This window comes from Panthera leo, chromosome C1 (genome assembly GCF_018350215.1).
Source record: "Panthera leo isolate Ple1 chromosome C1, P.leo_Ple1_pat1.1, whole genome shotgun sequence".
NCBI classification, from domain to species: Eukaryota; Metazoa; Chordata; class Mammalia; order Carnivora; family Felidae; genus Panthera; species Panthera leo.
This window is the reverse complement of record NC_056686.1, coordinates 74,854,066-74,869,785: the sequence shown is the minus strand read 5'-3', so window position 1 is coordinate 74,869,785 and position 15,720 is coordinate 74,854,066. Positions and strand designations below refer to the sequence as shown.

Below are 15,720 nucleotides of genomic sequence, written 5' to 3'. Positions count from 1 at the left end.
CCCCTCCCCTACTCACGTTCTGTCTCTCAAAAATAAAATAAGCATTTAAAAAAAAAAAGTATATTCCTTCAACCAAAGATTATCTTTGTTCTTTCCTCTAGTCCTGAGTACGATGCTACTGCCACACTCACTCCATCTACCCTCTCATCTTCTTAAAATAGGAGAGGAAGAAAATCCAATTGTGAAATTCGATTTTTAACAGAAACTGTGCTTTCGCTAGCATCGCCTCCCCCAAAGACATGTGGTGTCCTTTACTCTCCAGCGATTTTTTTGTTCACTTTTAAAATCTCCTGTATTTTCCTTGGTGGCACATTCCCTTCTCAGTTCTTTAATCAAACCCATTTTACTGTTCAGAAATGTAAATTCCTGCTTTTTTTCCTCACCCCTGTCCCAGATGACGAATTACATCTACAAACCCCTTTTCACACTCTGTTTAGTGTCGCCCTCTCTCAAAAAACCTTAGCATTATTCTCACTACAACTTTTCTCTGGCCTAAGCCCAGGGCCCCGCGGTTTACCCTTTCTTCCAAATCAGCCCTCTTCCTCTAACATCCAATTAGGGCCCAGGGCCTAAATTTCATAGCCAATCCGCGGCCACATCCAAGGCCCCTCCTCGACCCCACCCCCCTGCCCAGCCCAGCCTCTGTTCCTCTGACCTAACACCGCCCCCGCACCTCCACCTGCCCGGAGCAGTTCGCGATCTTCTCAGGCCCTCCAGCCCCTTTCAGCGCCTTCCGTCCCACCCCGCATCCCTTGGCATCCAGTCCTCGCTCGCGGCCGACGCCTCAGCCAATCCGCGTGCTGCATCCCGACCCCGCGGGCACCCGCGCCCAGACTCCGCCCCCACGCCCGAATCCTGACCCACCCGGCCCTGAAGCGCAGGCGTGACCCGAGCCGGGGGAGGCGAGACTTGCTCTCGCGTGGGAGGTGAGTGGGGTGTCAGGGGGGCGCTCCGGGTCCCGGCGCGCGGAGTCGTGTGGAGCGAGGCCGGGAGGGAGGCGGCCGGAGTCGGGCTCCCGGCGAGCCGGAGAGGCCGACTGGATCTCCTTCAGGACCGGGACTAGCGTTTGGGAGCAGGCGGCGTGACCCGGGGCTGGGTCCCTTGATCCGCACTCTGGCGCTGCGGGGCGCCCGCGCTGGCGTTGTTTCCTCTGGAGAGGTGGCTGGCTTGGCAGGTGGGGCCCCAGCACCCCGGTCACCCCCCCCCCCCAAAAAAAAGCCTTTTTGCCCCTTTTGCTCTTGATTTTACAACTTTGGCATTTTGAAAACACCGACAACAGTTCATCCAAAACCGGGATTCCTAACTGGAAAGGAAACGAAGGCTGTTCACTTGCCGTGTAAGTGAAGTGTGGAGTCTGAAGTGTGTGGTTAGAAAAGCAGCCCAATCTGCCGCTCCACGAGTGCGACCCCCCGCCCTTGGGCTGCCTCCCGGGCACGGGGGCGCCTGTCCCCCTCTGCGGCCTGAGGCCAGAATTGGGCAGCCCGCCCACTTCCACGGCAGGCGCCAACCGAGCACAAAGTCACTTCGTGTTGTGCTAGAACCTCATTCCTTCTCATGGAAACAAGGCAGCCACACTTCTTCCCCCAATCAGATTTATATTCGCCGAAGATCGGCTTTTTAACAGTTTCAGGATCCTGCCTCCTTAAGTGTGGTGCGGGCTAAATATGGTTCGGGTTTCCGGTTCTTGCTCCAGTGACAGGGCTTTGAGGCCTGTTATTCCCACTGTACTTCCACGTCCAGTACCTGTTCACCTAGATGCCCTCTGTTGCACCAGGGAACTTTGCAAACAAAAGTTTGGAAGAAGTGGGCCGACAGGGAGAGCGTAAGGTAGAAATAATCTTTGTTCAAACTGCTAACGTGGGCTGTGCATTGGCGTCAGCCTTTTTTGGAGTCACCTCACCTTGAGGCTTGCAGTTAATCTGAGCGATCTGAACATCGTCAGATTAAACCTTTTCGTCCCCACAAGCAAAGCAGTTATATGTAAATTGATCATTTGGGTTTAAGGCCAGAGTTTCAAACTGATAAGATTAATTTTGACTGCTTTGCTTTCATTGTAGCTCTGGGTTCTGCTCCCCGCCCCCACCGACAATTCTCGACCCTTCTCAGCTTGTGGCACACACACCTTCTGTATCTTGGTTTTAAATACTCTACTCCAATGATGAGAAATAGTTTAATTTTATATTGATCATGATTATTTCAATATGGAGCTGACCTTATGTATAATATGCTGTAATCAGGTTTACCAGATCGCCTTGCTATACAATTGCCTGGTTTTCTTCTCAGAGCATTGTTTTTAAGGAGAAGCTAGTAAAATATAGTGAAAATGTTGTTTAGGGTTAAAAGCCATATACCTTTGATTTTTTTTCTGACTTTTCAATGACATCCGAATTTGTTCAGTTATTTTTATTATTTGTAAATATACATATGGAATGTTAATTGCATTAGAAAGTGCTGGTCAAAATGTGTTTATGTAAACTGCAGAAGAAAAACAGCTTCAGAGGTTCTGAATCTATATCTGTCAGCCTACTTAGATTTCTATGGAGCCTTTTTTTTTCTTTCCCCCCACGGATACCCCACAATTTCTCCCACAAACAGATTACCTAGTGAGAGAGTAATGGTTGAGGAGAGAGCCCAGATCTGGGTATTGAGAAATTCTATCATTTAGTGGCAGGTTGGAGGAGAGGTAGGAGGGAAATGAGGGATCCTACTACGTCAAAAGCCAAGAGAACACGGGTGTTTCTGGGAGGAGACAGGACTTACCCAGTAGTATCTGAAGCTGCAGAGAGCTCAAGGGTCAGAACTGACTTGAGCAAGATCTGCCTCTGTGGAGTAATGGGTACAAAAGTCAGATTGCATACAAGAAGAATGAAATCTTGCCATTTGCAACTAACTACGTGGATGGAACTGGAGAGGATTATGCTAAGCGAAATTAGTCAGAAAAAGACAAATACCATATGACTTCACTCATATGAGGAATTTAAGATACAAAACAGATGAATAAAAGGGAAGGGAAGCAAAAATAATATAAAAACAGGGAGGGGGCAAAACATAAGAGACTCTTAAATATGGAGGAAAAACAGGGTTGCTGGAGGGGTTGTGGGAAGGGGATGGGCTAAATGGGTAAGGGGCATTAAGGAATCTACTCCTGAAATCAATATTGGACCATATGCTAACTTGGGTGTAAAATAAACAATAGATAAATTAAAAAAAAAAAAAAAGACTACATCAGGTTGAAGAGTATGTAGATTGAGGAAAAGGAGACAACTAATCTGTCTTTTTAAAAGTTTTGCTCTTAAGAGAAAGTAACAGGAAGGTTTTGATTTGAAGAGGAAATGTACGATAGGGAGGAGAAGGTAGAGTCAAGAGTTTAATTCTTGGTTGGTGTTTTGTATTTGCTGTTTTTTGTAACTGGAAGAGATGTGAGCAAGGAAAGTTGCATTTACAAGAGAAAGGGTAATAATCACTGGAGAAAGGTCTCTGTAGTGCTAGGAGTGAATGAGATCTAAGCCATGGGAGGAAGAATTATCCTTTTGTGGGAGGGTGAGTTCCTGTAGTATAGAGAGGAAGGAAAAAAGTATTCTTTGGGCTTGGTGTTTTCTATTTGGGTAAACTGAGATGGTAAATCTGATGGCTTCTATTTTCTCTATGATAGGAAGCAAGGGCATCTATTTAGAACAAAGAGCTTTTAGGTTAGAGGAGTGTGGGAAAAATTAAAATCTGGACTGTAGGAGAGAAGTGTGGCCTGCCCTCTTAGGGTTTCCAGCTGGCCTTAGAATTATACTGACATAAGGCAGATAGTAGGAGAAGCGTACAAAGAAGCGGCCAAAACAACTGCTTTTATACTAGGTTGAACGTGGAGAGGCAATTGTGGGAAAGTAACTAAAATATTTAGGTAAGCTAAAGGAAGATAAGGATTATTTTAACAAGGCCTCTTTTTACAAAATTCTCTCAGCTTCAGTTTACCATCTAAGAGTGTTCCTTTTCTCCTGTGTAGGGAAGGCACCTTTCACATGGAAATTTTATCTCCTGTTTTCAGGAAGAAAAGGAAGGATCAGATTGCTCTTTTTGGCATTTGCTATTTTTCAAGTGCCTTTAGCTCAAAATAATTCTTATTCCAAAGTGGCGTATTTTGGGGTGGCATATCCTGCCATCCTTCCCCTACAAAATAGAGTATAACGCTGCAGAGTGTTGGGGGTCAATTCGAAGTTAATGGCCATGTATTTATGGTGAAACCACGCATCCTGTATGACCTTCCCCAGCTTGGGAAAACCAAACACTGTAGATGAGTTGATCCAGGGCTAGAGTGTTACAGACAGGTGAGAGGCTAGACAGGGTGGGGTAGGGCATTGTCTAGAAGATTACTGAAGTGATGAACTGGCATCTATATTGGAAAATAAAGGAAAGTGCAGGCTGATTGGGAAAAGGAAAGGCAGCCTCCTAGAGATCTTGATAATACTGAAGAATAGAATAATTAATTGAAAGGAAAGATAGTTTATGGTCAAAGAGCAGAATGTTTCAATCAGTTATTTTGCAATTAGACCCGACTGAGGTAATGGCAAGGTGCAGTGTATGGTAGCAGGAGAGAGTCTAAGGTGGAATGGAGCAGAAGAGCAGTGGACATGGGGATGTCACCTGTTGGGTGGATCATCTCTGACGCCATTGAAATTACCTGGGATGGTCACAGTATTGAGTTGAGAATACTGTGCGTACTGACAAAGTCCTTAATAAGGACAGGGAGTTACCAGCAGGACAGAAAATAATGTCAGTGAGGCAGATGAGGGAAGTAATAGTCTGGCAGTGGTAAAATGGATGGCAAGAAAGAGTTAGGTGGGGCATATATGAGCAGAAGCCAACACTGAGGAACATAGAAGTGATATGTTCAGGAAACGGTTAAGATTTGTGTTAAAACAAGGAGAATACTCTGAGAACATAAAGATATATTGGAATTTGCTGATTATAGTCCACCTGTTCTAAAAGACACAATGGAAGGTTTGGAACGTGGAAGAGAAATGGAGAACTGGGTCAGTTGCCTGCAAGTACATTGTATTATGGAGGTAATATGCTGTTGAAGGTAGATAGAGAGGAGGCGAGATTTAGGCTTTGTGATTTCCAGATGAAAACAGGTAGATTGAGTGTCAACTTCCTAAGGAGAATGGGCACTGAGGCCTGGTGGCCAGAGATTTCCCAAGAGCTGGAGTCTAAGCTCCACTCGTGATCAGTCAGTGACTTACCAGCACCTTCTGGATTTACCTTCAAACCAAGGACTGATGTATTCACCTGTTTTGAAAAATGAGGGAACTGACGTTCAGCAAGAGTCAGCAACTTCTCCAAGGATAGAAAACTTTTTAAAATATCAGAATAAGGACTCGAATCCAGGTATCCTGATTCCTAGTACTGTCCCCGCACCCCTGCCCAGTTCTTCTCCAGAAGGTGGAACAGGTCTCTCTCATTTGTCCACTTAGAAGAAAATATTTTGCTTATACTTAGTCTAAATACCTAAGGAATTAGGCTGAACTGAAATAAATGAACATTGATTTGCTGGGGGGGGAGAGGGGGGAGCAGCTAATTATCCTAAATCAAATAGCTCCATGATACTCAATAAAGATTTTTTTATATTGTTCCCTTTGTTTGGTAATACCTTTTCTTAAAACTATCCACGTTGCCTAAACTAGTTAATAATTTATTCCTGAATAGAACAGTTAATGATGCAAGAATAAGCATTCCTTAATTTAAGAAAACCTGTTCTTCAACTTGAAAGACTTAAAACATAAGGGGTAATTATTTACTTTACAAAAGGAATCAATATTTCATAAAAAGATTCATAAATAGCCACTGATACCATTAATTTGTAATGTGATTTGATGTATTTATTCAGTAATTTAACATTTTATTTATCAAGTGCATACTATTTGCCAGAGAATGCAGTAGTAAACTAAATACACCAGGCCCTGCACATGAAGCATCAAATGAGTGAATGAATGACCAACCAAACAACAACAACAAAAGTGCTTTGCAGAAAATTAAAATAGGCTGATGTGATAGAATGGCTGAGAGGCTGTTGTTGTTTTTTAATTTTTTAATGTTTATTATTTATTTTTGAGAGAGACAGAGACAGAGACGGAGTGCAAGCAGGGGAGGGGCAGAGAGAGGAAGACACAGAACCTGAAGCAGGTTCCAGGCTCCAAGCTGTCAGCACAGATCCGGATGCAGGGCTTGAACTCTCAAACTGCGAGATCATGACCTGAGCCAAAGTCAGATGTTTAACCAACTGAGCCACCCAGGCACCCCTAAGAGGCTGTTGTTTTAAGCTCAGATATTGCTGACAAGGTCAGGATTTTATATTTAACTTCTTAAGAAACTTCAATATATTATTTCTCACATTTAAAGCTTTCTGTAGCCTTAACATTTTGGTAACTCAAAGAGAGTCCTAGCTAGCTTTGGTGGATTCCTTTAAATCTGTAGAGTATGTCTCTTCTAAAGTTTAATTAACCACTGGAGATAGAGGAAATGACACCCACTGATACAAGATTCTCAGACTAAAACTTCTTCTAAGTAAGAAGTTTCTGTTTACCTGAATGCTCTTAGAAAGTTGAGTTGTCTTCTAATTCCAGGTGACAGTATAATAATAGAATTTCATATTGCTTTGGTAACAGTTTTCCTTATAAGTAGAGACGTAATTCAGAATGCATGCCTGTTATGTGACTAGAATCTATTGAAATAGCTTGCTACCTTTCTATGGGATTGTTGAGGAAAGTGCCGTCTGAAAATAACCTAAAATTCATTCGTATATTCTTTATGTTTGTCAAGGACCTGCTACAATGCTTTTCAAACAACTTGCTAAATTCTAACCACTTTAATTTACTGTCACAAATTGTGCTTTTTTATATGACTTTATCCGGACGATTCTGAAATTTGAGTAGTTCCTAGGTTGAAATATCCTGGTTTTTATAGCTGCTATAAATGAAACTTCTACTTACTGTAATTTTATGCTCTTGACTAAATTAGAGCTTTTTATTTTTTGAATTCACAATATGCTTACACACCTCTAGTTTAAAATGACATATCCATAAATTTTTATAAGATAAAGAGGGTTCTAGTGATGAGAGGTTATATGTAGAAAGAGAACTGTGAAAAAGTTTTACTTATATTTTGTGTAAGCTTATGGTCTATTAGCTAGCTATAAGTGTCTGATAGTGATGTGTCATATATTTTCTTCTTGTTAACATATTTCTTTTATCCTGCAGCATGTTTTTGGCCCAGAGGAGACTTTGCTCCCTTGAAAGTAGAGCAAAATTCCTGAAGACAATTTATTCTTCAAAAATCCTCGGACTTCCTACTTCTGCTGTAGGTATTGCTTAATCACTTATACAGATACGTATTGTACTTATCCTGCCATGTCAAAAAAGGATACAATTTTCTGGGTACTTTAGAAGCATTTTATTGGAATGAGTATTTCTATGATGTGTAAGCTGAAGGTATTGCTGGTCATTGCTGGAACTGACATTCACTGAGCTGCTTGCTGTTTAAGTATCATAGTGCTGGCTGTTGCATACTCATTGTCTCCTTTTATCTTTGCATAACTCTTCAAGTTATGAATTGTTATATTCTTGCGTTACAAGTGAGAAACTGGAGACTTAGACAGGTGTAGTAACTTCCCCAAGGTCACAGCTTTTAAATGGCATAATCAAAATGCCCACTCACCCCTGTCTAGCTCTGGCACTCTCAAGGGCACTCCCTGCCCACTCGAGATAGGAAGTTATAGTGAATGTAAGTGCTGGCCCTGTGACTTCCAGTTTATTAGAAAATATGGCAGATTGAGGAACAGATGATGTGAGAGCATGGAAAAGCAAACAATCCAAAATGTGGGTCATAACAAGATAGATTAAGTGACCCAGTCAGTGGCATGGGAAAAAAGTTGGGGGAGGGATATTTCAGAAGGACTGCTCTAGGATGAAAAGAGGCTTCAGAACTTCATCCAGCAAATACAGCATGTAGACCTTGTTTAGGAACTTGATTGCAATCAACTGAAATGCAAAAAAGGTATTTTTAAAGACAGAAAAATATGGATATGAATTGGGTATTAGATGGTTACAAAAACAAAGTCCAACTGAGAAAATTTGCAGATCTAACTGGCTTTATTAAATGATTCATGAACCGGCACCCTCCCATCCAGTGAGCAGAGAGGAGCCCCAAGGAGTTATACAAAATGGAAGGCTTTTGTGGAAAGGAGGGTGGGGAAAGGAAGTTATTAGCAAAATGAAAGGATTGCTCCATGCCAGGAGCAATTACTTCATCTTTCTTTGAGGGATAGGGTGACCCATGTGGTAGACTCATTGGCAACTAATTGAAAAATTCCTGGCTGACTGATTAAGACTACATTTCTGAGGGAAGTTGATGGTGCAGTTAGATTAGGTATTAAGCCCCCGTTTGGCAACTTGGTCTAAGTGACATTATTTTGGGCCTGTGGTTTTGTTTTTAACAATTCTCTCGATTCTCCAAGTAACTGAGAGATGTGATCAAAATTTAAGGCATTAGTGCCACTCTCAGTTACCACTCTGAAGTTGACAGTTTTGTTCTTTTAGGTGGTGTCTATAGGTTACGATATTCCTCCTTAACCTCTTGATACTCACAGGTCATAACTTCCAGTTTACACTCATTAAGTTGGTCACTTTCGTCATTCCTTAAACAGCCCAGTCATTTGCTTCGTAATTAGTAGAGGGAGATATGATTACTATAAGGAGGATAATTCCCAGTGTTTGGAGTGCACTCTGAAGCCATTGTCCAAAGACTCAAACCAATCAAAATCCACAAAGTCAAAGAAAGACTCCAAGGAAGGAATCACCTTTTCACCTTTTTCCTTTGGTCTTATGTAATTGAGTTCTTCCCCAGAGATACTAACCCTGGTATAGCAGGTGGTGTTGGCCTCAGCACAGACACCTCCTTGTTCAGGTAAAAGATAATCAAGAGTTATTCTAATATCGAGGACAACTTTTGCCAGAGAGGCTAAAGATCTTTGTAGGACAACTATCCCATTAGCAACAGATTCTTCATTATCTTCAAGAGTTTGGGAGAGGTTTCTGATCACATCCTCCTTTTCATTAACTCCTAACCCGGGAATCATGACCCTGCCAAAGGAAGCAAATCCCAAATCCTGACTGCCTCCTGGTAGGTCTTTTTTAACTCAACGGTATAAATTCAGGGGAGTCGACCAATGAGATGTCTTAGTTTGCTTGTGAAAAGTTAAGGGTACAGTTAGATAACTTAAGAGGCCTTGCCCAGCTTGTGCCAACGAGGCATTCACAGGCCCAAAGAGAATGATAATTGCCACAAAGACACACAAACCATTCCCATTAGGATGGGATTATTGCATTTGCCCTCTCACCTGTCACCCCAGCCTGGGGTCAGTTAGATTTTCAGCACAATTCGAAGAACATTTCTAAACTGAAAGAATGAGTCCTTATAATACCCTGCAAAGATGGGTGTTGCTGGTGAGATGTCTTAGAGAATGGGAGCAGATGTGAGCTAGATGATGAGGAGAACGAGGATGTTCAAATAACAAGATTTATAGAAGTGATTGTATCTAATTGGGTGCTACACTTACAATTGAAGAAAGAAAAAAAGCACAGTTTGTTCTATCTATAAAAGTTGAAATCAGTGGGAGACTTCAGGGGGTGCAGAGTTAATTGTAGTTTTCAGTGACATTAGGAAAAGAAGAGAAATAAGTCACAGGGAGGACCAGGGCTCTCTAACATCCTGGACAGATTGGAATCTGATGACAGATCCAGCAGTCTGAAAGATTACTCCCCTTTCCCTCTTAGCAATGGCCTGGGAGATACAGATGAAGGTCTTGTCTTTCCAGGCTGATGCCAAAGGAAAGAAAGGAGAAAAAATTTCATGTTAAAGTATGAAGTCTTGATCTGGTGTCTTGGGAAGAAGCAGTTCACTTCGATGTCAGCTACTTGTCTTGTCAATTTGATTTATATGTCTCCAGCATCTTTACAGGAGCAGAGGTCAAGTGAGGCTGCCTTGTCTTTAGCTGTATGATATGTATGCAAGGCTTAATGCCCTCTAGTTTTTCAACAGTGTCAGTGGTCAGGAATACTTGGTAAGGTCCTTTCCAATGTGGCTCTAGAGCTGCTTTTTTTTTTCCCCCTTCTCAGTGGTGTTTCCAAAATACCCAGTCCCCAGGCTCCAGAGTGACCAACAGGATCCTTGGAACTGGGGTCAGAGAAAGCTTCTTTAACCTGTTGATGGTAGGCCTTAGCATTAGACATTAAAGACTCACAGTAGGGGCGCCTGGGTGGCTTGGTTGAGCAACCGACTTCAGCTTGGGTCACAATCTCACAGGTCGTGAGTTCAAGCCCCGCGTCGGGCTCTGTGCTTACAGCTCAGAGCCTAGACCCTGCTTCGGATTCTGTCTCCCTCTCTCTCTGCCCCGCCCCCACTCACATTCTGTGTCTCTCTCAAAAATAAATAAACATTAAAAAAAAAAAAAGACTCACAGTAGCTAGTCATACTGGCATGAGGTGACAAGCAGAAAGTTGCATGCCAATAGAAGTTGGCTTGCGGGGCGCCTGGGTGGCTCAGTCGGTTAAGCGGCCGACTTCGGCTCAGGTCACGATCTCACGGTCCGTGAGTTCGAGCCCCGCGTCGCGCTCTGTGCCAGCAGCTCAGAGCCTGGAGCCTGCTTCAGATTCTGTGTCTCCCTCTCTCTCTGCCCCTCCCCTGTTCATGCTCTGTCTCTCTCTGTCTCAAAAATAAATAAACGTTAAAACAAAAAAAATTAAAAAAAAAAAAAAAAAAAGAAGTTGGCTTGCAGGTGGCTATCTCATGTAGAGTGAGTTTATGTTTTCCAAGGGGGACATTGTGAATCATCAGCAGAGCCAGTGGCAGAACCTTAGACCAAGGGAGTCCAGCGGTTTCAGTAAGCTCAGAGATTTTAAGTTGGAAAATTGCATTAGTTCTTTCAACCTTGCCCAATGAATTGAAGCAATAGGAAAAGTGATATGTCTGAGATGTTTGTAAGGCCTTTATTAAAGCTTGTATGATTCTCCCAATGAAGTGGATGCCTTGATCACTAGAAATTATGGAAAGTATACCCCAAATGGGAAACATGTTTTCTACCAGTTTCTTTGTCACTTGAGGGAGTAAGCCTTGCAGCAGGGGAAAGCTTCAGCCCATCTGGAAAATATACAAACAATAACAAGAACATATTGATAACCCCAGAATGGTGGCAGTTGAATGAAGTCCAGCTGTAGGTGTTCAAAGGGTCCATAGGAGGCTGGGAACAAAAATAGGTTTTCTAGAACTGTGGTCCTGACAGGTTAGACACTGATGGTAAACTGTGGTTTGTTTGTTTGTTTGTTTGTTTGTTTGTTTGTTTGTTTGTTTGTTTTTGGCAGTCTTGTAGAAGTTTCTCCACCAATGTTTGTTTATAATTTGAGTTATGTTAAACCTACCATGGTGGGTGAAGGAATGTAAAAATCAAAAAATGGGATTTGCCAAGGAGCCGGAAAGAACCAAGCAGCCATCATGGGCTTCCCGTATCCTTGACTGTTCATTGAATTTACAAGCGTTATTTGCACATCCTAATTTTTCTGATTCAGGAGCAAACTGTTACCATGTCGCAAGGACATCAGGATGGCAAAGGTCTGGCAACAAAGGGATGTTTTTTTGTAGAAGCAGAATGGACTTTATCCACATGTGCCACATCCTTTACAGATTCTCTTGCTGCTGCCTCTGCATGAAAGTCAGCTGGGGCATGTCCCTGATGTTCAGGTTTAATCCTTTTAGTATGTGTCTCTACTTGAGGACAGGAACTTCAGAAGATAGAGTAATGTTGTGTATGCGTCCATTTTTTCTTTGGGTCCCAGGGACATGAGAAAACCCCTTTATTTCCATAACATTCCAAACTCATGGATTACCCCAATGGCATATCCTTCAGCAGTGTAAATATTAACAATGTGCCCTTTTGAAAACTGACCTGCGCTGGTGAGGGTCTGGTGCTCTGCTTGTTGGGCTGATTTAGCTTTTGGCACATCTCCCTTTCCGGGTAGTTCATATTGGGTGGTAACAGCATAATCAGCCTGGAACTTCCATTTTCATTTTTACAGTATGACCCATCAAAAAACAAGATTAGATCAGAATTAGTCAAAGGGGTGTCCCTTAGATCAGGACACAGTGTCCTGAAATGGGACGTTAGTACCTCACAGTAGTGAGGCTCACCTTCATTAGGCAGGGGGGCCCTAATGTGTCAGGTCTAAGAATGTTGCAACATTTAAGATGAAGATTGGTGGTGAAAGCAGAAGGACTTTGAGTTTAGTGGGTCAATTCAGAGTTAGGAAGGCTTTGGACAGCATGTGGGGTTTGTAAGTAGACATCCCTTCCAGAATGTTAGATCAGCTGAGGCTTCTGACTGAAGCTGCATCTTGCCTTAAAGCAGCTGGGATAGACTGAAGCACCTGAATCAAGCTGCATACTATAATGGGCAACAAGCCTTTGTCACCATCTCGTGTGAGCATCTCCAGGACTTGGTTATTTTTCATGTATAAATTAGGCGAACGATTTTTGAATAGTTCAGCTTCCCTGGGGCAGGTGGCTCTTGTAAGGCTTGTTTCGGTTTTAGAAAGGTCTGTTTATGTAGATCATCCCGGGGAAAGGGGTCCAGGAACCAAAATGGTAGTAAGTTCATAAGATGGGGAAGCACATAAAAATTAGCAACCCATAGTCTGTGACATCAGCTAGACCTAGAACTCCATGAAGCTGTCACTTTGTTGTAGGCCTAGGAAATTCCTGGATTAGTCTAATTCTTTTTGGAGATAGCCAGATCCCACCAGTACTTACATCATGATCTAAGTAATAAACAGTGTCTGAGGATGATTGCGATTCTTCAGATACCTTATGTCCTTTTCAACTAACTGTTGTAGCAAATAAATGGGATCTTGTATGGATGCCTTCTTAGTAACAGAGCACAGCAAGAGACTGTCCACATGCTATAAAAGAGTTCATTACCTGGGGGAACTGGAGGGTATTTCTGTCTTTGTGGAGCAGCTGGGAGAAATAAGAAGGGGACTCAATGAGCCTTGGCCTCTGTACCCAACTGTTCTGGTGTATTGTTGATCATTCTGAGTAAAGGCAAATAGATCTTGTCTGTCAGGATCTGCAGGGATGCTGAAAGAGGCTGAATGGAGGTCTGCCACAGCGAACAATTTTGAGTCAGGTGGAACTTGGGACAAAAGGCATGTTTGGAAAAAAGGGGAATAACTGTCTTGTTAATAGATCTGAAGTCCTGGACAAATTGCTATTCCCTCCCATTAGGTTTCTGGACTGGCAAGCCCCTTGAGTGTTAGAAGGCCTCCTACAGAATTGATTAACTCCTGGCTGATTAGGTCTTCTCGTATTGGTTGGAGGCCTTGCATGGATGCTGAGGAAATTCGGGAGGAAGTTTAGTCACATCTATACGTATTTTTATACGCACTGCGCTTTTTATCCTTCCATTATCTATACTGGAAGCAGCTCATCGAATTTCAGGCATCTTGATTAAATTAAGGAACTTCTGTTAGAATTCTTCTATTTCGGGACACCTGGGTGGCTCAGTCAGTTGGGCATCTGACTTTGGCTCGGGTCATGATCTCACAGCTTGTGGGTTCGAGCCCCGTGTCAGTCTCTGTGCTGACAGCTCAGAGCCTGGAGCCTGCTTCAGATTCTGTGTCTCCCTCTCTGTCTCTGCCCCTCCCCCGCGCTCGCTCGCTCGCTCTCTCTCTCTCTCTCTCTCAAATAAATAAGCATTAAAAAAAAAATCTTCTATTTCAAGGACAGAATGGAAAGAACATGAAAGATCAGGTTCAGGTTGGTCAGGGAGCTCCAAAGTGAGGTCTTCCTTGGAGGCAACCCATATTAACCCTTTGAGTTTGGACGGGGATGGTTACCTGATAGAATGACTAGGGCTATGTCACACAGCAAAAAGGAATGTTTTTCAGTAAAAGGTTCCAAAGTCATTGGTATTGGTTGAGGTAGAATTTCTCTCTGAATTTTGTTAGCCACCCCCACAGTGGCAACTTCTTTTTCTCTCTGAGGGAACTGTTGCCCTATGAGAGTGAACTTTAAAGTACAAAGTGTGGTGGGGTGGCTGGGTAGCTCACTCGGTTAAAAATCTGATTTTGGCTCAGGTTGTGATCTTGTGGTTGGGCTCTGTGCTGACAGCTCAGAGCCTGGAGCCTGCTTGGGATTGTGTCTCCCTCTTTATCTGCCCCACTGCTTGCACTCTGTCTCTGTCTCTGTCTCTCAAAAATAAATAAACATTAAAAAGAAAAAAAAAGAAGATAGAAAGTGTAGCTGCAACTTCAGGCAGCTTAATTTCAAAAGGTAGTTCTTGAACAGTCTCTTCAGAGTATAAAGGCAGTTCAGACACAGAATTAGTAAAACCTAGCACCCAGGTAAAAAAGGATAGAGTGGAGCAGTAGGGGTCACATCAGTCTTAATGTCTTTTGTTTCAGGTACCTCTGCTGTTTTTACTTTTTCATTAGCCTTTTGTAATGAATCTTTTAATGAAGCTATTTTAGAACCTTGAAGTCTTTTGGAAACTTTTGTATACCAATTAAAATAGGTATCCTATTCTGTTCCTTTAATTTGGGAACCTTTCTTTTCTTTTATTTTAAAGTTTATTTATTTATTTTTAGAGAGGGAAAGCACAAGTCAGGGAGGGGCAGAGAAGGGGGGTGGGGGGAGAGAGAGAAAGAAAAAGAATCCCAAGCAGGCTCTGCACTATCATCACAGAGCCCCAAGCAGGGCTTGAACCCATGAACCGTGAGATCATGCTCTGAGCTGAAGTTGGACAGTTAACCTACTGGCACCTAGGCACCCGTGGGAATCTTTATTTTTAAGTGTACTTTGCAAATAAATGATCTTGTCTAACTGGAATGTTCCCCTTAATGGCCATTGCAATTCTAGGTGTTCTTAGTAACATTTTGCCATTTCTATAGATATTACAGCTCCCAGCACTATAGTTTTTAGACCTAACATAAGCATGCTTGACTCTAGAATTCAAGGATCCATCCCATTAGCCTTTGAGTCTCTCAGAGCTGAACTAACACCTAAAATGATGTGCCTTGGGGTTGAGAATTGTGTATTTTACAGTGCACCTTGTTGAATGGAAGTTTTCTTGAGGTTGGCGGGTGACCTAGTGTTAATCCAACTTGTCCATGACCAACTTCTCATAGGAATCTTCTTAAGGTGGCAAGCACTCCAACAGCTCTTAAATGCCCCACCCATGGTTACCAATTTTTGCAGCGTTTTGGTCTCCAAGATCCCTGCTAGCAGTAACCTTTATTTACACAAGCAAAACAAGACAAACGTGCACCTTAACATACCAGCAATAACCAAAACGTGAGGCATTTAAAGCATTGCTAGCCAATAGAAGGCCTCATGTGCACTGCTAGCAATTCCCAGTGTGTACTAAACCAGCAGACTCCACAGTCAGGGAGACTGTGGATAGGAAACTGGGAGAGGATTCCGACATGGACTTACAGACTGAGCCAACAGCTAGGGACTGGTGTTTCTTTAGAGCCTTCTCTGTCAGTCTAGACTGACTCCTTAACCCTGGGCTGGAAAGCCAATTAGATGCGTAGCTTGAACACAAAAAGAGCAAAACTGAAACCGAGACAGACTTACCTATGGATCCAAGGAAATAATGTTAATTAGGCATGATAATGACATCAAAGT

General features: G+C 42.7%; 1 protein-coding gene across 6 annotated transcripts in view; it reads left to right on the top strand.

Annotated features, from left to right (window-relative positions):
- Window positions 1-660: 660 nt before the first annotated feature.
- The window catches only part of KYAT3 (kynurenine aminotransferase 3), an 80,954-nt gene continuing 65,894 nt past the window's right edge, over window positions 661-15,720 (top strand). For 3 of the 6 annotated variants that reach the window (XR_006206267.1, XM_042952666.1, XM_042952665.1), the window contains exons 1-2: window positions 661-926; window positions 7,245-7,344. Coding sequence is in view for 2 of the 6 variants with exons in the window: in XM_042952666.1 (XP_042808600.1) it covers window positions 7,246-7,344 (99 nt within the window). In the remaining 4 variants the exon portion in view is untranslated. Of the gene's footprint in view, window positions 927-967; window positions 1,175-1,243; window positions 1,337-6,282; window positions 6,328-7,244; window positions 7,345-15,720 lie in introns of those variants that run through there. The other 3 variants (XR_006206269.1, XR_006206268.1, XR_006206270.1) reach the window with 3 other exon arrangements.